General features: G+C 42.0%; 1 protein-coding gene across 1 annotated transcript; it reads right to left on the reverse strand.

The window, feature by feature from the left end:
• Positions 1–516: 516 nt before the first annotated feature.
• LOC138590761 (NLR family CARD domain-containing protein 3-like) lies at positions 517–26,660 on the reverse strand (the record flags this gene model as incomplete). The annotated part of the gene is made up of 8 exons (XM_069661120.1): positions 517–848; positions 10,950–11,123; positions 11,531–11,704; positions 13,713–13,886; positions 15,736–15,909; positions 22,546–24,335; positions 25,887–25,903; positions 26,579–26,660. Coding segments are annotated over 8 exons (2,595 nt in total), but the record flags the coding sequence as incomplete, so codon positions are not given.
• Between the last annotated feature and the right edge of the window lie 457 nt (positions 26,661–27,117).

Genomic DNA, 27,117 nt, shown 5'->3' on the forward strand with positions numbered 1-27,117 from the left:
AAGCAAACACTAGAGACTGGCAGAATCTGATGCAAAAAGAGTTTATTCCTGTATAAATACAAACAAATAAACCCGAGTCCATCCGGATAAGACCGCCCACACATTAGCTGCTCGGTCTTATATACTCTAAACTCCTCCCTCGCTGGGCTCCGGCACGTTTTTTCCCCATTGTCAGGTCTCTGCCTAATTAGTTAGTGTGTCGCAAGTGGCAGACTTGTGCCACCACCTGTTGGAGCCCCCCTCCCTCAACTCTGGCTCTCTGCCCTCAGCTTGTTAGGATTCTACTTTAGAGCTTTAGAGCATTGGATTATAAGAACTTACTTTAAAACATTTGACTATAAAACCTGAACTATAAAACATGTGACTGTAAAACTTGAAGGCATTGGACAATAGAAACGTTAACTACATTTTGACCATAAAAAACTTTACCTTTAAGACATTTGATTATAAAGCTTCAACTAAAACATTTGATTATAAAACTTTTGGATATATAAATTCAACTCTAAAACATTTCATTATAAAGTTTCAAATGTTTTTCAAACATTCCCTCCTGTGGGACTGAAAAGTCCCATAGCAACAACTTTAAGTGATCATTAAGACGATTAGTATCACTCATGACAAATGCATCATCCAGGCACATTTTTTTCCAACAATTCCTCCGTCAGTCACTGCTGGATGAAGCTCTCCTCTCCACTCTACCTCCCAGTAACATGGCCCAGTCAGAGCCTCCACACACACAAGCTGATGCTGCTGCTTCACCCTCTCTGGATCATCAGGACACAGCTGATCCTCTGATACACGACCATCCTCCTGATCGCTCACACTCTGACAGAGATCATTACTTCCACCTGATGAGAGAAGAAGACAGACAACAGAAGTCATATATCAGTATTTACAGAGAGGCCCTCATCAGCTGTCAGTCAGCGAGGCAGCACATCCAGTTTAAAGACCAGCAGAGACTTCAGTCTGTTCATACCACAAGTCTGAACAGGACTTAAGTACACAGTGGAACTTAACTGCTGAGAGACCCTGAACGCATCATGACTGCAGAAACAGAGACACATTCACTGCTTACTGTAAACATGGATTCAAATCAGTTTCTCTGTGACATTTTTTCTGTCAGGGATAATGCCCGACGAGGTGTCCATTATCAGGAATCTGTGGACTCATGGAGGCCAGAGCCGCTAACACCTGAGGGTTTGACTGATACCTGGAACAATCATTACCATTCCATAATGTTCTGATTAGGGATGGGCACGGATATTCAAGTATTCCATTATTCTAAATGACGTGGGTATTCGACTATAGCTGTAGCTTATGGATTTTTTTGTGTGCCTAAAGTTCATTAAATATTATACATTAGCTATATTAATCACATATTGTTCATTAAACATGTATACCAATGTCATTTAAAATGTGTAAAAAGTAGAAATAAAGAAAAAACATGCCTGGCACAGCAGCGTAACTAATTCATTATTTAAATCCGTCAGGATCGGACAGGATCACATGGCTGTATTCTCCTGTATTCTCCTGGACAGTGTATTAATATCAGCGCCACAGGGAGTTATGCTTGAGGATTATAATAAATTTACCTCTTAGTTCCGTGTGTGTGAGTGTGCGTCTGTTTCTGCGTGTATTAGAGACAGCGTGCGGCAGAATGAGCGCTCTGTCCCATAAACAATGTTATTCACTGTCAGCAAATACACTGCTTGTTCCTGATGAGGAAGAGCGCTACTGTGCGTCCCTGTGTGAGTAACAAACAGAGACTCTTGTGTTGTGAAGTCGCCAATGTAGGCCAGTCTAACTGATGCGCACTTTAAACAGCGCTGTGCGCTACACTTTGATTTTGTAGTGAGGTTAACCGGATATCCGATTTTTTTTAATATAATATTGGAATATTGACATGCCTTCAAATGCCCATCCCTACTTCTAATAACATGGAAACATTATTCACTCCTCCAGTAAATAAAACAGGTCTTGGACACCACTCTGCAACAGGAGATATTTCATGTCTGCTCAGCTATTAGCGAGAAAGCTAACAATATACTTGCTACATTAAAAGCCAATAACATTGTGTCGGATATAAGTTAAATATAATGAGACATAATAAGAAGACTATGTAGCTAACCAGCCGTGTCATTGTCCTGAAATCAACATCAGGATTTGTACGAACAAATGATCGGCCATGTTTACTGTCGGCCGCAGAATGAAGTAGAGAGTTGAATAGTGAACGGGATGTCAGATGATGGCTGATGGGATCCACAGGATCAGTAAGTTCAGAGGGGCTGTGTACTTCCTGCAGCTCGTGTTTTACAGGCGCCATCCTGTGGTGCTCAGAGGTACTGAAGGACTACACTCAGTGCTGTAAATAAAGGTTTCTCTTTTCTTTCCACTCTCTCTTTCTTCAGCTGCATCCCAGTCAGCAAAGTTCTCATATCCTCCCAATAAGGTCAAAGAGCTGTTGAAGTCCCTCATTGCTGTAGGTCGATGTTAGCTCGTTAACAAGGTGCATCAACTGTAAACAGAGGCTTTGACTTTGTACCTGTTGCCATGGTCAGTCACTGTAGAAACAGGCTGATACTACGTAGCCAGCGTATACGTATCCACAACTACTTAAAAGGTGTCCATTGTCAGGAAGTAATCAACACCCAGCAGCCAATCAGAATCAAGTATTCACCCAGAACATGGTATAACTACTTCAGTATAACTGCTTAAAATGTGAAATATCACATGAAGTGTAAAAATGGTGTCTGTCACAGAAACATTTGGACAAGCTGCTGTCACATGGACAGATATATAAACTATATATGATGTTAAAAGTCCTTCATGTTCATGCAAAGACTGAAGAGCAGAAACATCAGCTGTGATTTCTGGACTTCAGCAGAGGTTTTGTTCTGTACAAAGACCGTGGTTACTAAACGTAACCATGGTTCTGTGTAATAACAGACAGTGATTTGCAGACAACAGTTGTCTTCACATCAAATCAAACACGTGATCACAACAAGCTTCGTGCTGATCTGATTGGCTGTCTGTTCTCTCTCTGTGTTTCTGTCCAATCCTGAAGCCTGTCACTGTTCTCCTCTCACAGCTTCACTGAGGACAGCAGCCACTGGGAGGGTTGGAGGTTTAGGAGATGTGAAGGAAATTTTTATGTTAACCTGTTTGATCATGCGTTTAATTTCTTTATTACTCTAGAATCAATAATCATGGTATAATCAGCTAAGGTTAATTTTAAGGATATGTATTGTCTGCTCCCCTCCAGGGTCTTGTGCATGAATTACTGTTGCTCCTTCTGTCCTTGAGAGATAGTTGGTAGCCTTGTCTGGGGCTGAGACCTCCAAGGCCAAGGGTAAACTCTAGATAGTCAGGCGCCTCAGCTAAAGTCATAACAATGACATGTAGCTTTGTCTCAGTGAGAAGGAATTCTATCTGTAATGTATAAAATACACTGTGAACCTTGAGTCTGTGTCAGTCAGTCAGACAGCTGCGTTCTGTGTAGTACTGGTCTGACCCAGCTCGAGTTGTTATTTGCTTTTACTCATCTTTTAATATTCTTCAATTAAGTGACATCAAAAGACAACTTTGTTTCCCTGATAACTTTATTGGTCTCGTCATCAGAAAATTGCCACCACAACTTGGCGACGAGGATGGGATTCGACGCCTGACCGGACTCCGTCGGACTGGCAGAAAAGCGCAACTGACCGCCTTGCGGAGCCCGGCCAGCGCTCGGATCCTATCGAAACGGAAAAGAACCAACCCAAAACCGCGTGCAAAGAAACAATACAACGGTGAGAGAAAATTTTAATTAATTTTGAAATTTTCCAATGATGTCTAGTTGTTGAGTATTGATTTTTGAGTAGGCTAAAGGTTTACCGGTAAAAGAAGGAAAAAGCTTAAAATCCCACGGACCGTGTCGCCAAGGCGAGAGTCAGGCCGACTCGTAAATGACTGATACCAAGGTCGTTTATTCAAAGAGAGAGAGGGCTTCACGGGGTCAGTGATAGACGTGTCATAGTACTTAACAGAAGTTGGGAGTCCGGAGACTCATAGATAACTGATACCAAGGTTGTTTATTCAAAGAGGAGGTAAGTTAAGGCTAGGGATAGGATGGGTAGGGCTCAGAGCAAGCAGTCTCGCGAACCGGACCCAGGTCCGAAACCTAAATTCCAATCAGACATGATTAAAGTGATGGAGTCAAAGCACCCAGGAAGTGGTGATCAGTTATCAAAACGGGTAGAATTGGGTTTCCCTCAACAGGGCAGTTTCAGTCTCCGCCAACTTGACCAGTTACGTGAAATATTAGAGAGAATATGTTCACGCAAAGAACAGAAAGACAGAAAGAAAGTAGAAAAAAGTCTAAATCTAAAAGAAAAAGTTTTTGCCATTTCAGGCTGACTGGAAAACAGTTAATGATTGGAGAACAGAAGCATGTAGATAAAGCTAAAAAAAAAAAGGAACAAGACATTTCAGAAAAACACACACTAACCCAACCCTTATATCCTGTGTTACATGGGCCCTCTGGGAGAGGAATGGAACACCACCTGGACTCCGCTCCACCACCACCCTACAACCCAGCACCTACAGGCCAGGCACCCCCTCCCCACCAACACAGGATCACCTAGGGCCTCCGCCCCTACACCAACAGAGGATCGGACATATGACCTCAGTGGAAAACACCAGGAGAACCAGTGGACACTTTCCTACAGCCCAGTTTGACCAACACAGCAGCATACAGAGTCCAGGAGGAGGACTGCGCGAACATCCACTCAGCCCTGATAAATCCAACCTAAAGAGACTGTTCTTAGCCCAGATGCACCCACATCTGTGTGAAGCTGTGAAACGTTCCTGCATCACATGGGACACAACCTCTCTGTCAAATATCCTGCTACATGTGGAACATGCAGAAGAGCAGGACAGACGGCAAAAAGAAGAAAGAAGAAAAGAAACAACGGGACACGAGAGCTCAAGCTATATTGACTATGGTGCAGTTTGCCACAGGCAGTTACCAAGGACAAGGTGACTGTGGACGAGGCACAGACAGAGGATGTGGATGCGGCTTTGGGTGTCGAGGACATGGCTACGATCCGGATGTGTGTTTCAACTTTGGAGAAAGTGGACATTGGGCTGCAGACTGCCCGCATTCAAAGGACAAGAAGGGAGGGGCAAAAACATGGAGAGTGCCTTCTTCAGATTGACTGCCGGTGGTGGGCGGACCCCAGAGAGTGAAGTCCAACCTCCCACGAGCCCTGACAGTAAGAACACCACACCCACTAACACAGACACAGACACAGACACACACACACACACACACACACACACACACACACACACACACACACACACACACACACACAAACGCCACACAACGACTCACCCAAACCTGCTAAACGTAAGCCCTTACCAGTCTAAGATGTGTAAAATTTCACTTTGTATCAAACGCCAGATGCTTGCAGAAAAATTTTAGTTTAGATAGCAGGCTAACCCATACCTTTTTCTTTGAGATTCAGAGGCCAAAGCATCTGTCATTACGGTAGATGCTGAGTCCACCCCTCCTAAATTCAGCATGGCAGCAACTGTAGGAGCTTGTGTTATCCCAATACAGAAAAAGTGCACTGTCCCTGTAGCATGCTCCCTAGAACACACCAAGTTCAAACATTGTTTTGTCTGTTAGAAAAAGATAGTATGTGTCTTCTCAGCATTGTACTGATTTCCACACCAGAGAAAAGAGTACTGACAAGAACTCACCCGTCTTACCCCACCCGCATGGTGCAGTACATCCCGCACTCACTGCTGTATGCCTATGTGTGGCAACTCATTCCGCACACACTCACCAGATGTTCAGGAGAACTGACTGCATTTGCACACACACATACACACACCATGTGCAGATAACTACATGCCTACAAACGATTTACATTGCACCTCACACATTCATGAAGGTCCAGATAAAGAGTATGAGGACAGATGGTTTAGACAAGTTGTTGAACCAGAGAGAATAAGTTTAACTCACGTATACTGGAAAAGTTTGTTGTCTGCTGTTGCTGTTTCCCTGTCCTCTCTCCAAAAGTGTGTTTTTCAGAGAAATATAATGCATGTATTTCTGGCTAAACCACGAGACTGGGAGTGGCAAGATCTGGGACACTGGGTTCGTTAGAGGGCCGCTTGTCATGACTTCGTTCGCCGTCGAGGATCCTAAGAGAATACAGCGCGCAAGGTGATGTATATCGTACGAGACTGACAACATCTGTACATGTGCACAGAACTGTCCAATTAGTTGAGGACACACCACGTGGTTTGTTTAACGATGCCTATGTAACCATGGCATCACCCGAAATTCCTCCTTATCTGTCGACAGTCCCAGAATGTCTCTGGGCCCAACATAAATATGATGTAGGTCTCATGAAGAATTCAGAACCTTTAATCATTCATCCAAAATCAGACTACAGGCCTGTTCAAAAACAATATCCTCTCAAAAAGGAGGCAATTGATGGCATTACGCTAGTTTTGAGTCCCTTTCAAAAGCAGGGATCATTATACCTTGTGAAACATCTCCAGTCAGGACTCCTATTTTTCCTGTAAAGAAAATCAGAGACCAGGGTGCACCCACAGAATGGAGATTTGTACAAGATCTGCAAACAGTAAATGCTGCAGTTCACCCAAGAGTTCCTGAGGTACCAAATCCACACACAATCTCGCTACAAGTACAACCACAAGCTACTCATTTTTCGGTTGTTGACCTTGCTTTTTTCTTTTTTCGGTCCCAGTACACCCCGAAAGCCGGTACTGGTTTGCGTTCTCGTTTAAAGGTAAAACGTATACATGGACACGTTGCGTCCAAGCTTATTCTGAGTCTCCCGTGCACTTCCATCAACAGCTGACTCAAAATTTGCTAAACTTCGAGTTTTCCATCAGACTCCACCCTCATTCAGTGCATTCGATCTAAAGGTGTGTAGCCCTTCAGCTGACGCCTGTCGAGAAGACACACTCACACTGCTGACGTTTCTAGCAGAAAATGGCCACATAGCAAGTCTCACAAAACTGCAGTTTGCTCAAACTAAAGAAACCTATCTGGGACATGTGATCACAGCAGAGGGCAAATCCCTCTCTCCCAAACGTGTTCAGGCTGTATTGGAGCTCCCCAAACCGGTAACAAACAAACAAATGATGAGTTTCCTTTGCATGACGTCATATTCCTGACAATGGATCCCTAACTACTCTGAACAACAAGCTCCTCTCTCATCTGATTCATGACAACAACTCTCTGCCCATGATAGGATCACATGGACACCTGAAGCCCAACAGGTTTTCACTGATTTAAAATCCACACTTACAAGTGTTCCAACTCTAGGTTTACCTGACCCTGATAAACCTTTTGTACTGTTTGTATATAACAAAGCATGCTATTCAACATCAGTGTTGTGCCAAAAAAACACTGTGTTAGATAACGTCCTGTTGCCTTTAAAAATAGTAATAATAATAATAATAAAGCTGGATCCAGTGGCAATAATCTCTCTCTGTGTCAGAGCTGCAGCAGCTGCAGAAAAAGCTGCACTAGCCTCTGGATACTCAGTAGAGTACTCTGATTTGACTCTTATGTTTCCACATGCTGTCACACACATTCTGCACACTCAGAAAACATCACAACTTTCTGCGCAGCCCTGGTTTAAGTATCACACCACCTTATTGGACATGCCTAACATCACTGTAAAAAATGTTAACCCCGCCTCCCTCCTGCCCACTGAGGAGGATGGAGAGGCTGATGACTCACATGATTGTGTTCGAGTTTTACAGGAAGTTTGCTCTCCCAGAGTGGATCTGAAAGATGTACCCATTCCAAATGCTGACCTCGAGTTTTTCGTTGATGGCTCTGCCTCACGTGATGAAAAAGGAAAGAATCAAACGGGGTTTGCGGTAGTTACACAACATGAAGTTGTGATATCAGGTAAATTACCCTCACACTATTGTGCTCAAGCAGCTGAACTTGTCGCCCTCACAGAAGCCTGTAAACAAGCTGCTGGTAAATCTGTTAACATCTACACTGACTCTCGATACGCATTTGGAATAGTGCATGACTTTGGTGCTCTCTGGAGACGCGGAAGATTTTAATATCCTCAGGTAAACCTGTTTCTAACCATTCTTTTTTGGTCTCATCACTCCTTGATGCTGTTTTGCTCCCCTCAGCAGTTTCTGTAATTAAGTGTGAAGCAAACACACGACGTGATGATGCTGCTTCTCGTGGAAATGCGTCAGCGGACGCAGCTGCAAAGGCAGTGGCCCGCTCTGGTGATGTATTTAACATGTTCTCATCCTCACATTTGTCTGACACTCCACCTGATCTAACAGCCTTCACTCACATGGCTGCACAATCTGAAAAACACTTTGCTCAAAATCTGGTGTTAAATTCACAAATGACATTTGGATTGGTCCTGATGACAAACCCTGTTTACCACGTGCTCTTTTCACTTTGTTTGCACGCCTGGCTCATGGAAAGGATCACGTGGGTAAGGGGGGATGTGTGCTGCCATTAATTCATGCTGGTAAACACGAGGTTTTTCTGTTGTTGCTAAACATTTCTGCAAAAACTGTTATCTGTGCAGCTCACAATGCAGTGGGCGCTCCAAAAGTCCCACAGCACAGTCATCTGCCCCTACAGGCCCAGGACAACATTGGATGATGGATTTCATTGAACTCTCAGTCTGTGAAGGTAAAAAGTGCTGTTTGGTCATGGTGGACATGTTCAGTAAATGGGTTGAAGTTTTCCCCTCCAGCAAACAGGATTCAACAGCAGTGGCAAAAGCCCTGCTCATGGAAGTGACTCCCCGGTGGGGGATCCCTGGTAAGATAAGCTGTGGTAATGGTCTTGCTGTCATTCATCAAGCCATCTGCGTCCATCTCAATCCACAATGTGTATTAAGTATCTTTTAATGTGTCAGTTGTGATTTTTAGTTTTGTTTAGAAACTGATTTTGGTATTTTTATGTGCCTGATTTGTGTCGTAGTGTTACATGTGGTGTCTTGACGGTGATTGAAGCTGCTGTAGCAGTGACATTTCCTGTAAAGGATTAATAAAGTATCTAACTAACTAATTTACTAACCAACTAACTAACATCAAAGAAATGTCTGAAGTTTTGGGGGTTTGATTTAAAACACCACTGCTCCTATCAGCCACAGAGTGCAGGTGCAGTAGAGTGTGAAAATGGTTCCTTTAAAGCTAAAGCTAAATGCTAAAGCTAAGGATGCTGGACTTATATGGGTAAAGATGTATCTGCTCGTGCTGTTTCACATGCGGACGCGCATGTGAGATAAGCGCGGGCTAAGCCCTTTTCAGATATTACTGGGTACACTTAACAGCTTCCCTTTCAGCCCTTCACCTCCAAGGGAAGGCTGCACTGCCTAAACAGGCCACTGGTCCTCAACACAACACCCAGCCTGGTGACTGGGTGCTCAAAGATTTCAGGAGGAAGCAATGGAAGCAAAGGCGTTTCACTGGCCCTTTCCAGGTCCTCCTAACAACACACAACCCTCTCAAGGGAGGGCTACTTGGGTCCACACCAGCCACTGCAAACTGGCTCCTTCTCCAACTGGAGAGCCTCTGAGGAAATTATTTACAACCTTTGGAATATACAAGTTTTGTTCTCCCATCGGGGGGAACCTTTGGAAATATCATTGCCTCTTTCTGCCTTTGGGGAGAACCTGAAAGAAATAAAAAGGCTGAAAAGCCAAAATTTGAGACGCTGAGGAAGACAACTGGGAAGTGAGCCTAGCGCCACCCTACCCTACAGCTGCGCTGGAACCTAAAGTAAGACGCAGGGGTGAAATAAGCGCCCTCCTCCAACAGTAGCGTGCCAAGCTCCATCTCATCAGTTGCCTTTGGTGCTGCCCCAGAATGGATCGTCAACGACCGTGGTGACCATTCCGGCAGCCTGGAGATGTTTGTTAACTTTGTAACATTAATTGTTATTTTCCTTTGTTATGGCTCGAAATGCAACAGCAGACAACAAGAGTTGATAACCTGACTACTAGTGTGTCGCACACACATGACCTGACCAATAAAACAAACCAGACTAACGCGACTAAACAGCTGACGTTCAAAGCACTGATCCAAACTGACTCTGACCTCCCTAATGACCCCCGCTCACCTGACCTTTTCCCCTTCCCCGACTATGACACAGACATGATATCACACATGGGTAAGTATTGACAATTCTCACAGGACAGCAGATATTACAATGATTTTTTACCATGATTCTTTAACTCCCCTTCTGTGTGACGAGTGTAATTAAACTGTAAAACAGGGTTTACATTCTTATGTTGCTGAAGGCTTATATACTCATATACTCGAATTTAATTATCAGTGAATGATAAAAAGTGGGGAGTTGTGAAGGAAATTTTTATGTTAACCTGTTTGATCATGCGTTTAATTTCTTTATTACTCTAGAATCAATAATCATGGTATAATCAGCTAAGGTTAATTTTAAGGATATGTATTGTCTGCTCCCCTCCAGGGTCTTGTGCATGAATTACTGTTGCTCCTTCTGTCCTCGAGAGATAGTTGGTAGCCTTGTCTGGGGCTGAGACCTCCAAGGCCAAGGGTAAACTCTAGATAGTCAGGCGCCTCAGCTAAAGTCATAACAATGACATGTAGCTTTGTCTCAGTGAGAAGGAATTCTATCTGTAATGTATAAAATACACTGTGAACCTTGATTCTGTGTCAGTCAGTCAGACAGCTGCGTTCTGTGTAGTACTGATCTGACCCAGCTCGAGTTGTTATTTGCTTTTACTCATCTTTTAATATTCTTCAATTAAATGACATCAAAAGACAACTTTGTTTCCCTGATAACTTTATTGGTCTCGTCATCAGAAAATTGCCACCACAGCAGACAATACTGGATCTTTGCTGTGATAATAACTGTGTTTAGTACAAAACTGCTGAAGCGAACATGGACTGACCTCAGAGTCTCCAGTCTACAGTGTGGACTCTCCACAAGATCAGAGAGCAGCTTCACTCCTGAATCCTGCAGCTTGTTGTGTCTCAGCTCCAGCTCTCTCAGATGGGAGGGGTTGGACTTCAGAGCTGAGGCCAGAGAAGCACAGCTCATCTCTGACAAACTGCAGTTAAACAATCTGAATAAAGAATAAATGATGTGACTTTGGAGGAAAATGTTGGAAAAAGAAAATACTGAATATATTTGTTATTTTCTGCTCAAACAAACTGAAATAATTAATCAATGTTTCTATTACTGATTTATTTAAAAACATGATGTGGAATAAAAGATGAAATCAGGTGTTTCAGAGGTTCACAGTGAATTATACAGTGTAGGATTTTTCTTGTTCTATGAAGGTTTTAAATGTGGAACTCAACATTGCTCTGCTACAGTCAATGGACTAAAGCAGTGAAGAAGAAAATAGACTTCAGCATTAAGATACTCAGTGTGGATCAGTATAATATCAGCCTCATGTCTGCAGTTTAGTGTCAACACAACTTTCACATCGTATTAATCTCAGCACAGAAGTAAAACATGGTTTCTGACCTCAGAGTCTCCAGTCTACAGTGTGGACTCTCCAGAAAACCACACAGCAGCTTCACTCCTGAATCCTGCAGCTCGTTGTAGCTCAGCTCCAGCTCTCTCAGATGGGAGGGGTTGGACTTCAGAGCTGAGGCCAGAGAAGCACAGCTCATCTCTGACAAACTGCAGTCAATCAATCTGAATAAAGAAAAAATGATGTGACGTTAGAATATGGACTGTACTTATATAGCGCTTTTCTAGTCTTTGCGACCACTCAAAGCTGCTTTTACACTAAATGTCACATTCACCCATTCACACACACATTCACACACTGATGACAGAGGCTGTTACGTAAAGTGCCCAACTGTCAGCCAGTTATCACATTCATACCCTTTGGCTATGCCACCGGGAGCAATCTGGGGTTCAGTGTCTTGCCCAAGGACACTTCCACATGTAGCCTGAGGGAGCTGGGGATCGAACCTCCGACCTTCCGATGGAAAGACGACCGACTCTACCACTGAGCCACAGCCGCCCCTAGAATACAATGTTCCTGCATGAAATCCTTTAATGTTTAATAATGTGTTCAGAGCTGAAGAAGGTTAAGAAGGTCAAAGTTCAGAAAGTGGAAACTCCAAACACCTGAACACAACAGGATGCAGGTTCAAATGTGTGAAATACACAAAGTGAAAAAGAGCTCTCATTAATATTAATGACAACATGCTGCTACTTCAATAAAGACGCAGCGACTTCACCTCTTAAACTCTGCAAGTGTGACAAGTTCAAATATAACACACTCATAGTCTGATACAAGTTACAGTTTAGTGCTTCTTGGTCTGTGATGATGTTAAAATCTGTGATTAGGTTAAAAAGATCAAACATTTATGACGACTGATTCAAATAAAGAAATATATTTACTGTATTTATCATAAAATTACCATGATATGTCATCAGAGATTAAGGAAACATATTAAGTTGAAATACTGGCTTCTCCAACAACAATGCTGCAGCCATTATGTTCTCCTTTAAAATTTCATTCCGGTGTGAAACGTCTGTGTGTGTTTTGGTCTGCGTGATCCCCCCCACTGCCCATTTCGTGACCCCAGGTTGCCAGATATGAAACAAATTGGGGCACAGGACTCATTACTTGCCATTGTCAAAGGGCGCGTCTTGTGTTCAAATAGGTTCAGCGTCCTCAACCTGGCAACCCGCTTGAGCTTCAAATCTGGGGAGGAGGGGACGGGGGGAGGGAACGCTCTCCAATATTTGGAATTTGGACTGCAGTACCCTTTTAATACGCTAGCTGTCAATGTTGCATATTGTTCCTTTAAAAATTGTTACACTATTAAAATGGATGAAATGCTAATTATGTGATATTTAGAAACATTTGATTCATTCTTTGTTGTTGAGTTTAAACTGCAATAGAGGTCTTCTGTAACGCTGAAAGTGGTCTTTTAATCCCTCACCAGGAGAAATCACAGCACTTTCCTCATTGAACTTCAGACGTCTCTGAGAAACATCACCCGATCACTGTGTGATTATTTCTCCTCATTTTTCAGGAGCGTAACACAAGAAGCACCAGTGGCTCCATCTATACAAACTCATGTTGTGCAGCCAAACACAACAAACAAGAAATACAATAAAAACCAGCAGAAAATAACTGAAGAGTCGACTCAAAATACTAAAGTTTCCAAGATGTCAAATATGTCAGAATGAATTTTGGTGAATGTGAACAAAGACATGGACAGTATTTCTTTTAGAAATAGTGGAGCCATAAACTCAAAGCATCTTCACTTTAAACTTTTCAGTCGTTACAAGAAACAAATATTTTAATCTAAATGTTGGAAAAAGAAAATACTGAATATATTTGTTATTTTCTGCTCGTACAAACTGAAATAATTAATAAATGTTTCTATGACTGATTTATTTAAAAACATGATGTGGAATAAAAGATGAAATCAGGTGTTTCAGAGGTTCACAGTGAATTATACAGTGTAGGATTTTTCTTGTTCTATGAAGGTTTTAAATGTGGAACTCAACATTGCTCTGCTACAGTCAATGGACTAAAGCAGTGAAGAAGAAAATAGACTTCAGCATTAAGATACTCAGTGTGGATCAGTATAATATCAGCCTCATGTCTGCAGTTTAGTGTCAACACAACTTTCACATCATATTAATCCCAGCACAGAAGTAAAACATGGTTTCTGACCTCAGAGTCTCCAGTCTACAGTGTGGACTCTCCAGAAAACCACACAGCAGCTTCACTCCTGAATCCTGCAGCTTGTTGTGGCTCAGCTGCAGCTCTCTCAGATGGGAGGGGTTGGACTTCAGAGCTGAGGCCAGAGAAGCACAGCTCATCTCTGACAAACTGCAGTCCCACAATCTGAATAAAGAATGAAGACAAAATTACAGATTTTCCTTCAAATGAGTGGAGTGACTTTTCCATTGTGTTCTGTGGATCATCATGACGTCAGCCTTCTGCAGTCATCATCCAAATGTCAACAGAACATTCATACACCTTTTCATGTCAGCACAGGTTAATAACATGCTGCTGATCTCAGTCACGTCTGTAATTAGAGAATCATGAACACATCAGACATGTTGGACTAAACACTGTTCATTCATTCATTTATTAAATGACCTTCTTCTTACTGTATTTGGGGGCTTAGTAGGTCTATGGAATAAAAGGAGATGTCCACATTTGTTGAAGTCTTAAAATAACAGCCACATGCTTTCTGCACATTAAAGACTCATTAGTGGCAGCAATGATTCCTACTGTCCCCAGTGAGTGTGAAGTGGTCCCTTCCTAACAAAACTACACAGCAGGATAAACTCCATAAGTTCATGTGAAACTAATATGAAGCTTCAGCAGTCTGAGTCAGCCAAATCAAGTCTGTGTCCACCAAAGGTTCAAACTATTTACAACCAAATTCACTCTTTGAGTCACTATTCCTCCACTGCAGCTCAACAAGGAGACAGTCAAACACAAACACTTGATATGTGTAGCTCAGTCTGCTGAAGCCTCTTATTAGTTTCAGCTAAACTGTAAAAGTCATTTTTGTGAAGTGAAAGAGTGTGAATGTTTGTCCTCCATCTCGTAACATTGGAGTCAGGTTAGAAGAGGATTTCTTCACAGACAGTATGGACAGAGGGAATGATGACAGACAGAAAATAACTCTATAAATATATGTGCATATGGGAATGTGAGTGTTGTCTTTAGATTGACCTGAAGAAATATGAACCTCTCCATTAAGACAAACATGTTTCTGGTGCAGACTATTGATTTGTTTTGGCTGAAATCTAAAGGTCTGTTTCTTCAAATAGTTCCTCAATGCTGACATGAAAACAAAGCAACACTTTGATCTGTTAGAAAGAATAACAGGAAATAATATAGAAGCTCAGATAACTCAAACTTAACGCTGTCATTCAGAATCATCACTTCACGTGGCTTTAACCAGGTGTAACACTTGTTCTTTTGAAGGATGCTGCACCTTTTGACATGTTCAAATGACTTTGATGTGTAATTTAATCTTTATTAAGCTTCTAAAGTTTGACTGAACTTTGAACAATAAAGTCTGCATATATTTACAGTCTGTTCATGTTGTGAATCACAAACACTATGACTGATATTTTTGGAGTAATTACATCAGAGTCCTTTTTTAAATCTTCACACAGACTTTGAATCCTGCTCTGTCGTGTTGTTTTGGCCGCTGTTAGGCTGCTGTTTATTACTCTTAGCTCTGCTTTGATGCACACCACACCACAGCAGCTGTGTGGGGCGTCAGCTTCTGATACCATGAAGATCATCACAGTTCCTTCCTTCACCTTTACTGAGCTCTGCATTCATGACTCCCTTTTCTTTATCGACCCTGTCTCTCTGTCTGTTTACACAGAAGCTCAAACTCTCTGCAGCCGGTTTTCATCTGCTATCATCAGATCTACGACATCGTTCACATCCCTCACACACATTACAGCCTCGTCAGTGCTGACATCATCTTCACTGTCTGATCGACACCAATGTGAGTCGTGTGGAAACTTTCAAACAGTGAATATCTCTTTTCTTTTCTTCACTTGTTGTTCAGCCATTTGGAAAGACAGAACATTTTAAAATCACTTCTTCAGATCTGTGATCAGGTCAATCCTGAAGATTAACCACCCAAAACTTTCAACCTCAGTCAAGGAGTTGAATTGAACACATAAGAAAAACTACATGCTACAGTCAGTAAACTGACCTCAGACTCTCCAGTCTACAGTTTGGACTCTCCAGTCCAGCAGAGAGCAGCTTCACTCCTGAATCCAGCAGTTCGTTTCTGTTCAGCTCCAGCTCTCTCAGATGGGAGGGGTTGGACTTCAGAGCTGAGGCCACAACTTCACAGTGAGTCTCTGACAGCCAACAGTTAGAAAGTCTGTTATGACACATAAATTACATGATATGTTACAATGAAAGAGACACTTTGTGTTTACTTCATGACAGTTTGACACATCAGACTAAATAACAATCTAAGTTTGCTGTTCACCTCAGGGTTCAGCTCATCTTATCTTTCTGTGTTTGACATGAAACAATAATTCTCCTCACTCCCTCTCGTACCTGCACACTTTGCATCTTTGATTTGCTTTAATGTGCAGATAAAGGAGGAGAAAATGTCTGTCTCCAAAGAGTTAGCATGAGGACGTCTTGATTAGAAACCTTTTTTACAACTTAGTTAACAATTACAGTCGAGAAAGACGATCTGTCTTTGCTGGCTACCTGCTGCTTTCAGGTTCACGTGCATGAGTGGGGAAATTCAGTGACTGCTGTCAAGTGGGATCGAAACAAAAGGAACCTTTTAACAGTATTAGACGTGTACATATTTAAATCATATTATAATCAAACATTTTGATGTGTATGACAGCTGAGTGCATGAAGTTTTGTCGTCTACATTCTGTTGTGAGCATCTGAAGAACTTATTCAGCAAACAAACATAGTTAACAAACCGGTAAGGTTTCATTATCGTTACCATGACGTCATCAGAAAGATGTTGTCACTGTATCAGTATTAAGATCAATAACATTGGTGTGTATACGATCTCTTAAAAAGTCTGAATTTCACCATAATGTTCTGAGATATTCATCAGACCTTAAATATTGGTGGAAGCTGTGCATTTCCTGCTACTACTCTTCTCTACAGCAACAAGAGAGAGAAACACCTGTCAGCTTCTTTCTGTGAGCAACAGAATATCAGGAAACACTTCAAAACACAGCCATGTAACACAACCTCCCTCTTTCAAATGTGGAATTCATAAGCAACTAAATGCACCACTGCTCGGTTCAACACACTCAGGGGTGTTACTGTGACAGTCTGTGTCGTATGAGCAGCAGTTCACAGAAGCTAATGTTAGTTCATGTTAGCAAACTGTTCATAGATATTGTTGTGGAACGAACATTTCTGAATCAGTTTGAAGATTTGATGACGATTCTCTGCTTGTGCTACCAAATCACTATGTTACAGCGCTCAACATGATCCCATAGTTTTCACCTGTGGCCACAGTGGCTGCAGCAAACATGAGACACTCAATCTGAATAACACTAATAATACTTCTCCTTTATCTACAGCACGTTGTAGATATAAGTAGGGCCGCCACTAATGACTATTTTTCTATTGATTAATCCATCGACTTTTTTACAGATTAATCGATTAATTTAAATGATGAATTTTCCTCCAAAAAATCTAATAAACCCTTCTGTTTGAGTTCATTTTATTTTGACAGTGAGTGTACAGAAGCTACGAAGACAGAAGATTTTAAAAAGCTCTCCCTACTAATAAATAGACGACACTCAAGGTGGTTTTGCCTTTTCTGGCAGTCCATCATCCACAGGGTTTCACACACATAGACTTTACTTGGACGGGCCGCGCAGGTATATTAACAGACGCCCAAGTATATTTGGCGACCAATTTTTAGCTTTTTTTAAAAAAATTTAATCCGAGAGAACGACGCCATCCGCGATCGATTAACTGGTGGCACTGGGCAACCTCCCCTCGCTCTAGCCTCACTCTGTGTGTTTCTCATGCTCTGTACCTGGCTCAATCAGTTCATCATAGTTTACAATAACGCAGCGCGGGCAGGACACACACGTTTAATCACGCAGATCTTTCTGCCTGTCACTTTTAACAGAGACTCCAGTCTGCTGTGTAGTTCATATATTTCCCTGATAAACACAGAGCTGTAGAGGAGCATCAGGCTTCATGATGGAACAAAGTTTTATCTCACGTTATCACTAGAGCCCAACCAAGATTGGATTTTTGGGGCCGATGTCGATTCCGATATTAGGGAGTAAAAAAATTCCGATATCGATACATCAGCCGATATACTCACATATGTTCAAAATGTATCTGAAATTAAAATATTAAAATTCCAAATCTGAAAAGTTATTGTCACATTTGCATGTCATACAAAATTCTAATAAAATAGTGTTTCTGTAGCAACTTAAATCGCACTACAATAAAATATCAAATTAAATAGAAGTGAGTATAACACAAAAACACACAAAGTAGGAACAAAAGTGAGTTTCTTGTTTTTCCCACCTTCACACAGATAAAAGTCACTAAACAGACCAGCTCATTTGACAGACTGATACTGTTAATAATAGTAATAAAAGGCTTCATGAGCAGGATTTTCCATATTAAATATTCCCTCTTAATCAACATCAAAATCCAGGAGAAGTGTGAGCTGGTGTCTGTATCTGCAGAGGATCTGCCCTTCGTCTGTGTTTCTATTCTTATTATTCTGCTCTGTTTGGGGCATTATGGACGATCTATGGACTGTCTATCGCGGGGCAGAGGTCTGGAGCTCAGCCAACAGTCCGCAGGTCGGGACTCAATCAACACGTAACATGACGGAGACATGGCTGTCTCTCTGCTCTGCTCTCTGTCTGTCTGTAACACTTTAACATCGTAACTTTTACATCTTTATAAGACGTGAAAGGGACTTCACAAAACCTCTTCATTTGCCATTCTGTGAATGAGAACAGTCCGCGCGCGTGTGTCTCACTGCTGGAAGGAGCTGCAGGTGTGCTGAGGGCGGAGTAGACAGACGCACACACCTGGCAGCAGCGTGACGATGGCTTGTTAAAACAAAATCCTGTATCTTGCTGCGGGGTTGTACAGAGGTGTAGACGTGTAAGCTTGTTGTTTAGAGCATAACCGCTGTAAAACTAGCAGATAAGATTAAGGAAGGCGGCTGGTCCTGATGGCATCTGTGGATGCACTTTGCGTCACTGTGCAGACCAACTCAGTGAGGTGTTCACAGTACTCTTTCAGATGTGCGCAGGGAGTGGGTACCTGCCCCAATTATGGAAAACATCCACTATTATTCCAGTGCCAAAGATAAATCATCCAAGAGATTTTAATGACTTCAGACCAGTGGCACTGACATCTCTTGTGATGAAAAACTTTGAAAAATCTTAAAAGGAAATGTGGTCTCCCTAATTGATGGCAGATTAGATCCACTGCCGTTTGCTTGTCAAGTTGGTAAAGGTGTTAATGACGCAAAACTTTTCATTTAAGACAGAGCACTAAAGCACCTTGAAAAACCCAAATCCCATGTGAGACTCTTATTTGCAGATTTTTCTTCCGCTTTCAATAAAATGCAGCCCCACATTTTAATTGAACAGCTAGCCTCTGATTTTATGCTCCCAGATCAGATCTTATTGTTGCTTTTAAACCTCTTAACAGACAGAGTGCAGCGTGTCTTCGTTAATGACCACATGTCTACCCCCATCACTTGTAGCACTGGTTCCCCTCAGGGCTGTGTGCTCTCGCCATTACTTTTTATTATGTATACAGACAGCTGTAGAGCTTCACAAGAGGGCAGTCACTTGGTCAAATTCTCTGATGACACCGCTCTGCTGTCTCTTCTTCAGGATCCACAGTCGGATCATGGCTTGGCTCTAAATGATTTTATCAAATGGTGCGATGACAACTTCTTGGATCTTAATGTAAGGAAAACAAAGGAGTTGATCATTGATTTGAGAAAGAACAGTGCAGAGCCACAAAACAGCCAGATACATGGTGAACCAGTTCAAATTGTGGAAACCTACAAATACTTAGGAACCATATTTGACTCCCATCTCAAATTTGACAAAAACACAGAGTCACTTGTCAAACGGGGACAACAAAGAATCCACCTGATGCGGAAGCTCAACTCTTTTAGTGTTTCTAAAACCATTCTATGTTCCTTTTATCATTCTTTTATTGAGAGTCTTTTAACGTTCTCTTTTATCTGCTGGTTCAATGGTCTGTCAGTGAAGGACAAGAACAGTCTGAATCAGATCGTCAGAGTCTGCTCCAAGATGATTGGAGTCCAGCTCACAGACCTGAGTGAGCTCTGGAAGAAACGTGTGGTCCAGAAAGCAAAATGCATCCTGAAGCAGGGAGACCATGTCATGTCCAGTGAATTTACTGTAATGCCCTCAGGGCGGCGCTACTATGCCCCCCTGAGGAAGACAAATCGTTACTCTAATTCTTTTATCCCTTCAGTTATTAGGCTGATGAATGCCAATTTTAATGAGTAGATTTGTGCTTTGTGGTTCTTATTTATTTATTTACTTATTTTATCTTTATCCTATTAACTCATTCTTCCGTGTTGGAATATTTTTTTCGCATATTTGCACATGTACAAGACATCGCTGCTGGGGAAACCATGAGTTGAACTGATTCACTGACAACTGAGAGTTGAGTGTCAGAGTTGTATGTACAATGAATGATTGTTGTATGTGTTGTGCTTTTTCTTTTTTTTCTAACTTATTGAACTGGGAGCTGTAAACTGAATTGCCCGTATGGGATAAATAAAGTTTTCTGAACTGAACTGAACTGATAATAAAGCTTAAAGCTCTCGTCCCTTCGTTATTATCGAACTTCAAACTAACTGAGAGCCAGACTGTGCACACGGGATCTCGTCTGCGCAGTTTAGATGCTGTTACATGCGCTCCCCCTACTGGCTATTTGTGTTTAGGTCTGTACTCACCCTGCTAATTCTTTCAGGTGTTGGTGATCCACCTGATTTGGAGGAGAGACCATAAAAGGGAGGGGCAGAAAACACGACGCTCTCTTCCTCTCTTCTGATGGTTTCACAGCAGCAGCAGGAGTAGCTGGAGCTAATTATTTTCTGATGGGACCGGTAGTCTAGTTTTCGGTTTTGTTTCTTCACTAGGGTTTAGTTTTTGATTAGGTTTAGGGAAGAAGGAAAGACAGCAGATCCTACGGCCCTTTGTGGGCTGGTCTGAGTGTCTTTTGCTTGGTTTGGCCGGCCCATCAGTATTTGTTTAGGTTTGATTTTGAAATGGGTTGTTTTGTGGGTTATTGTGATTTTTAATAAATAAATTCTTGTTGTTTTTTGGCAACTACTCTGACTCTTTATTATGTTTGGCCTCTTTGATTTGGAAGCCTTTGGTGAGGTCGTAACAGATGCGCAGAGGTTAGAAACAGCGGCGCTCTGAAGGCAAGCTGTCTTTGGCTGATTACTGTGATTTTAACACGAGTTTGTTGTTCACAATGTTTCGCTCTGTATGAGAAAGATAATGCTTCCTAATGCTTCCCTTCACTGTGTGTGCTGCTCTGCTCAGCTGTGACGCGCACTCTGGCAGCGATAGGGACGTCCTCATTTCCCATCATGCCTGCCGCCTAGTGCTGACTGAGCAGTTTAAGTTGTTAAGTTTGCTATTTATGTTCCAAAACGCAAAAAATAATTTTTGTTACTGTAATGTGTCAGTTCAGAACATATGTTTTGCATATGGCATATGTTAGTAATTGTCACTTTTGTGCTGGTTTATAGTTGTAACCACAAGTGATGAGGCTTTTACATTTGTTGACTTCAGCTGTATTTTAATGACAAGCACAAAGACCAAACTCTAGCTCTCATGCTGTCAAAATTATTAAAGCACCCTTTACCTGTCAGGAGGTAACATGGCTTTCTCCTAGAGCACTGTTAAAATTGAAGTCATTCATATCGGAGAACCTGTACGCCAATATCGATATATCTGCGAAATGCGAATGTCAGCCGATTAAATCCGCTGACTGATAAATCAGTCGGGCTGTAGTCACCACTTCAGTCCGTGATCACCCTCTCCCCCTCTCACCGCTGCAAGTCTGCATCACAGTTTTTATTATATGATGTTTTTTGAAGTGTAATGAAGGTGAATGAGGCTCCATGTATATTAACAGGGCCAAAGGCTGTAATATATTTCATCAGAGTACCCATCCCCCAATGAAAAACCTTTCCATTTTCAGCGTGGACGTCATCAATTACGTTGACTACTCGCCGCAGCCCTAGATATAAGTTTACAAAGTGCTTTGAAAACAGAAATACTGGATATATACAGAGCATCACAAAACAAAATAAAGTGCACTGTAGAAATAGAAAAAATAAAGTGGAGTGTGTTTGGTCCCCGAACATCCTCTGTCCTCACTTTGAAATGGATCCAAAACCAGTAACAGAAACATGACAGAAATAACTGCATGAAAGAAATTCTCTCTGTCTTCAGAAATCTGCTTTAGAAAATGAAACAGAACTTATTTGAAACTTTTAAGAATAGTGGTTATAGTCAGTGATTATATAGCACACCTTGTAGAATCTACTCATGTAGTAATAACTTTACTGATAACTGTTAAATACTGTTATATGTTGTGATTAAATGCTGCTGTGATAAAACCTCAACAACAAACTCTTAAATCCTTCATGTGTTTGAACAGGTTTGCATGTTGCCTTCATGAACCAATGCTGTATAGTAAAACAGTCAAATGTAACACATATTAGAAATAAATAGAACAGCTTTTCTTTCATGAACTTAACAGCTAGAAACAAAACTGACTGAAAAACAACATTTTTGCATTGAAAACTTTTGAAACAGCTCAAGAACGTCAGTGACAGAATACAAAAGACAATAGATTTATGAATAAACAAGTGGAACAGTATTTTAAGAGTAATGATAATTCTATAGTGTTGATATCTGAAGAACTAAACGACTTATTAACCCGGATTTAAAATGTGAATCACATCTGGACTTACTGAGCCTTTCTGCAGTTCCTCACAGCTGGAATCAGTCTCTGTCTTCCCTGCTGTGATGTGTTGTACTTCTGCAGGTCCAACTCATCCAGAACCTCCTCTGACATCTGCAGCATGTAGGCCAGAGCAGAGCAGTGGATCTCAGAGAGTTCTTTCTCTGATCTGTTCTCTGACTTCAGGAACTCTTGGATCTCCTGATGCACTGAGTGGTCGTTCATCTCAGTCAGACAGTGGAAGATGTTGATGCTTCTGTCAGGAGAGATCTTACCACTGTTGATCTCCTTCAGGTTGTTGATGACTCTCTGGATGATTTCTGGACTGTTGTCTGTCCGGCCCAGCAGGCCTCCTAAGAGTCTCTGGTTGGACTTCAGAGAGAGGCCATGAAGGAAACGAACAAACAGGTCCAGGTGACCATTCTTACTTTGAAGGGATTTCATCATGGCATGCCTCAGAACGTCATCCAGGGATGAGAACTGTCTATCATAGATGTGTTTGTTCTCTTTTAGGAAAGCCTTCAGTACTTGTGTGTTGCTGTTTGTGTAACAGTGGAACATGTAGACTGCAGCCAGAAACTCTTGAACGCTCAGATGAACAAAGCAGTAGACTGTTTTCTGGAAGATCACACACTCTCTTTTAAAGATCTCAGTACAAACTCCTGAGTACACCGAGGCCTCTGTGACATCCAGACCACAGCGCTCCAGGTCTTCTTGGTAGAACATGATGTTTCCTGTCTCCAGATGTTCAAACGCCAGCCTCCCCAGCTTCAGAAGAACTTCCCTGTCAGCCTCCATCAGCTCCTGAGGACTCACCTGATGTCCCTCATCATACTTCTGCTTCTTCCTCTTGGTCTGAACCAGCAGGAAGTGTGAGTACATGTCAGTCAGGGTCTTGGGCAGCTCTCCTCTCTGGCCTGTGGTCAACATGTGCTCCAGAACTGTCGCAGTGATCCAGCAGAAGACTGGGATTAGACACATGATGTGGAGGCTCCTGGATGTCTTCATGTGTGAGATGATTCTGCTGGACAGCTCTTCATCGCTGAATCTCCTCCTGAAGTACTCCTCCTTCTGGGAGTCAGTGAAGCCTCGGACTTCTGTAAACCGGTCAACACACGTAGGAGGGATCTGATTGGCTGCTGCAGGTCGGGAAGTTATCCAGACGAGAGCCTTGGGAAGCAGATTCCCCTCGATGAGATTCATCAACAGGACGTTGACTGATGACTCCTGTGAGACGTCAGACACAACCTGATTGTTGGTGAAGTCCAGTGAAAGCCTGCTTTCATCCAGGCCGTCAAAGATGAACAACAGTTTACAGACAGCGAGCGTCTCTGCTGTGACCTTCTGTAATGCTGGATGGAAAACATGGAGCAGCTTGAGAAGACTGTACTGCTCGTCTTTGATCAAGTTCAGCTCCCTGAAGGAAAGCAGAATCAGCAGACTGACATCTTGGTTTTCCGAGCCCTCTGCCCAGTCCAGAGTGAACTTCTGCACTGAGAAGGTTTTTCCAACACCAGCGACGCCGTTCGTCAGGACCACTCTGATGTCTCTCTGTTGGTCAGGTAAGGATTTAAAGATTTCGTGGCACTTGATTGGAGTGTCATGGAGGGTCTTCTTCTTGGAAGCTGTCTCAAGCTGTCTAACCTCATGTTGGGTGTTAACCTCTTCACTGTGTCCCTCAGTGATGTAGAGCTCAGTGTAGATTCTTTTGAGGAGGGTTCCACTTCCTGGTTCATCAGTTCCTTCAGTCACACGTTCACATCTCCTCCTCAGACTGATCTTATGTTGATCGAAAACCTCCTGCTGACCACCTTTCACAAAACAGAGAACAAAATGAGATGAAACAAGAACATTTGACAATCTGGTGATTATCTTGTTACTAAAAAAGATCAATATAAGAAAATATAAAGTGTTAAAGTTGAGTCCAAATCAGCCTCTGACTGTGTGTCAGTGAACGTGTTTGATTGACAGCAGCAGAGGCTACCTACAGAGGTGAGATAGCAGCTGTGTGGTGTTGGTCTTTTATTGTTGTTATTGGTGTTTGTTTTTAATCGTAGTAGTGCTGTCTTGTCAGAAAAGTGGGCAACAGTAGACCCAAAATGATGTAATAGTCTAGTTTCAAGGATTCTTCATTTGTCATGTGCACAGAGATGCAAAGTAAAACATGCGGTGAAATAAAGGAGATGCTCAGTTACTGTGTATCAAAGGGATCAATAACATAACAATGAGATCAGTAAATAGAAAAGATTAAATAGAGTACAATGAAATAATATAAAATTACTAATGTAAGATGAAGTGTCTCAGTATGGAGTCAGGCCACCACAAGCCTCCAGAACAGCTTCAGTGCTCCTTGTCAAATCTCTTTATATAAACACAATCTTTATTTTATCAGGTGATCCATCAGAGACTTGAATACAGCAGATAGAAAGAAGAACAAACAGCCACACATAACAAAATGGTATATAGCAATCACAGACATCACTAAATAGATTTGAAGATGAATGTGTTGGAATGTTTTAACATGTCAGTTTAAGCCACTAGGCTGCCTATTGAACAGGTAGTTTGTTGTTTTGACGTGTTTATATGTCCTAACATTCCACAGTCCATCCGTCTCAAATCGAAGGGTTACTCACAAAAGAATAATAGTTGACTTAACTCGTTTCTTTAAGCAGACATAAATAATCCTTATTTTTTTACACAGCAAGAACGTATCTGTTCGGGAGTATCCAAAAACTGTATTCCACAGAAAGGTGGCAAGGTTATATGGCTTTGAGTACGTTTGCTTGATTTTGTTTTTGCCCTCCCTGGAGAAAAATCCACCAGTATTTAAATACAATGACGTTGATTATCATCGTTTTTAAAACTGAATTACCATCTAAAGCAGCACAAGCAGCAAAGTCCTTCCCGTCCCTCCTGTCACTCACTGTGGTGTAAGTTTCTTTATCCTTCATCCTCATCAACTGACGGTCAGAGACTCTGAGCTGCCGTGCTCGCGTGCTGTGGTTCCACGCGCACGTATTGGTGCTGATCGTTTACATTCTTCCTCCCGCCGCTACGCATACCAGCCTTTTTACCGTCTTTCTCGGACAAAGGTTAAGTGTTACTTTTTCTTCACCGGCTGACAGCATTCAGGTCCTACTGTTTACTCCGCGCTGCGACAGTGACCAGAGAGGCGTTTGAGTGAAGGGGGGAAAAAACGGTTCCTCACTGCTAATACTGGATAATATTTAGCCTAAGTTTATTAAGTTTACACATTTTATTTTATTTTCAGTTGATTTATTGAACATGGGGTTTCAAGTAGGCAAGCTACGATATTAAAAAGTCCTCACATCACCGTGGTACTGCGGTCACCGTGACAACCCTACCCGCTGGTTTGCTGATGGAAAACTTTCATGTGAATAAAATGTGTTGCTGAGCGGTTCATTGTAACAACAGACTGTCTAAGAGGTCTGTGTAGACAACACCTGGCTTGTTAGCTTAGCTTGTTATCTAAATAAGTCATGAGTTAGCTTTGGCATAACTGTATAACTTTAATCATTTACTGTTTGCCAATCCCTCCCTCCTCTTCAGTTCCCCCCTCTCGTCCAAATAGGGTCACTTCTGTATCCAAAAACCAAGATGTTGAAGGAAAATAAACTAAAGGCCTCAAAACTGTTGTCCACAAACAAAAGCGGTGACATCACAGGGGCTACGTCCCTCTTCTTATATACAGTCTATGGTGAACATCAGCAGTTTAAAAGTTCTTCCTGATGGAGAACAAGCAGCATGCTGATATTTTAAGCAAAGACAGGGGGCGCTACAATAAAATCACAACATGTTAAATATAAATTTGTTTTGGGTTCAGATTTTTCCTCAAAGGAGAACACGGGACGAGTGACACAGAGCAGATATGTATGCTGGAGCAGAACACATCAGTTCATTTGTAATGGTATTTATAAAGATCTTAATGTTGGTGCTGAATGACACAACAAATGTCTCTGTATTAAAACAACAAGCCGTGTTTTCAGACACGATGACATCAGCAGACTGATGGACGGTCTTACTTTGTAAAGTGCTGGTCTCACTGGCTGTCTGCAGTCCAGGTGTTGTTCTGGATCTTTTTAATAAAACGTCAAAGCTTCCTGATATTTATGTTGATGTTTCTGAGTTGTGTCCGTGTCACAGGTTTGATCCCAGTTTGTCTCCCTGTGTGTCTGTCTGAGTGCAGAGAAGACAAAAACACACTGATGTTTATGTCTCGGCTCGTTGTTGGTGCAGCGGCGCCACCTGCTGTCCACACCAGCAAACCTCCAGCTGAAGTCAGACGAGCTCTCTGTCTGTTCTTAAATCACACATCCTTCATGCTCTCTGCTGTGTGTGGGATGTTTCTGTGTTTTGTGTCACATATCTTGTGTTGTTCTGTGTGTGACGCACCCAGAGAAGTGATTTGTGAGCCTCAAGGACAAAATTCTATACGGAGAAAACACAAAACATTTCTTTATTATTTACTCAGGTTTTGCTTTCAGTTTCATCTTTTTCCTTTTGAGCGGCTGCAGGATTTTATTTTATACTTTGTAATTCCTCTCAACTACATTTATAAAAA

This window comes from Semicossyphus pulcher, unplaced genomic scaffold, assembly GCF_022749685.1.
Source record: "Semicossyphus pulcher isolate SPU_LCO1_2020_fin unplaced genomic scaffold, fSemPul1.0.p SCAF_14, whole genome shotgun sequence".
Classification (NCBI taxonomy): Eukaryota; Metazoa; Chordata; class Actinopteri; order Labriformes; family Labridae; genus Semicossyphus; species Semicossyphus pulcher.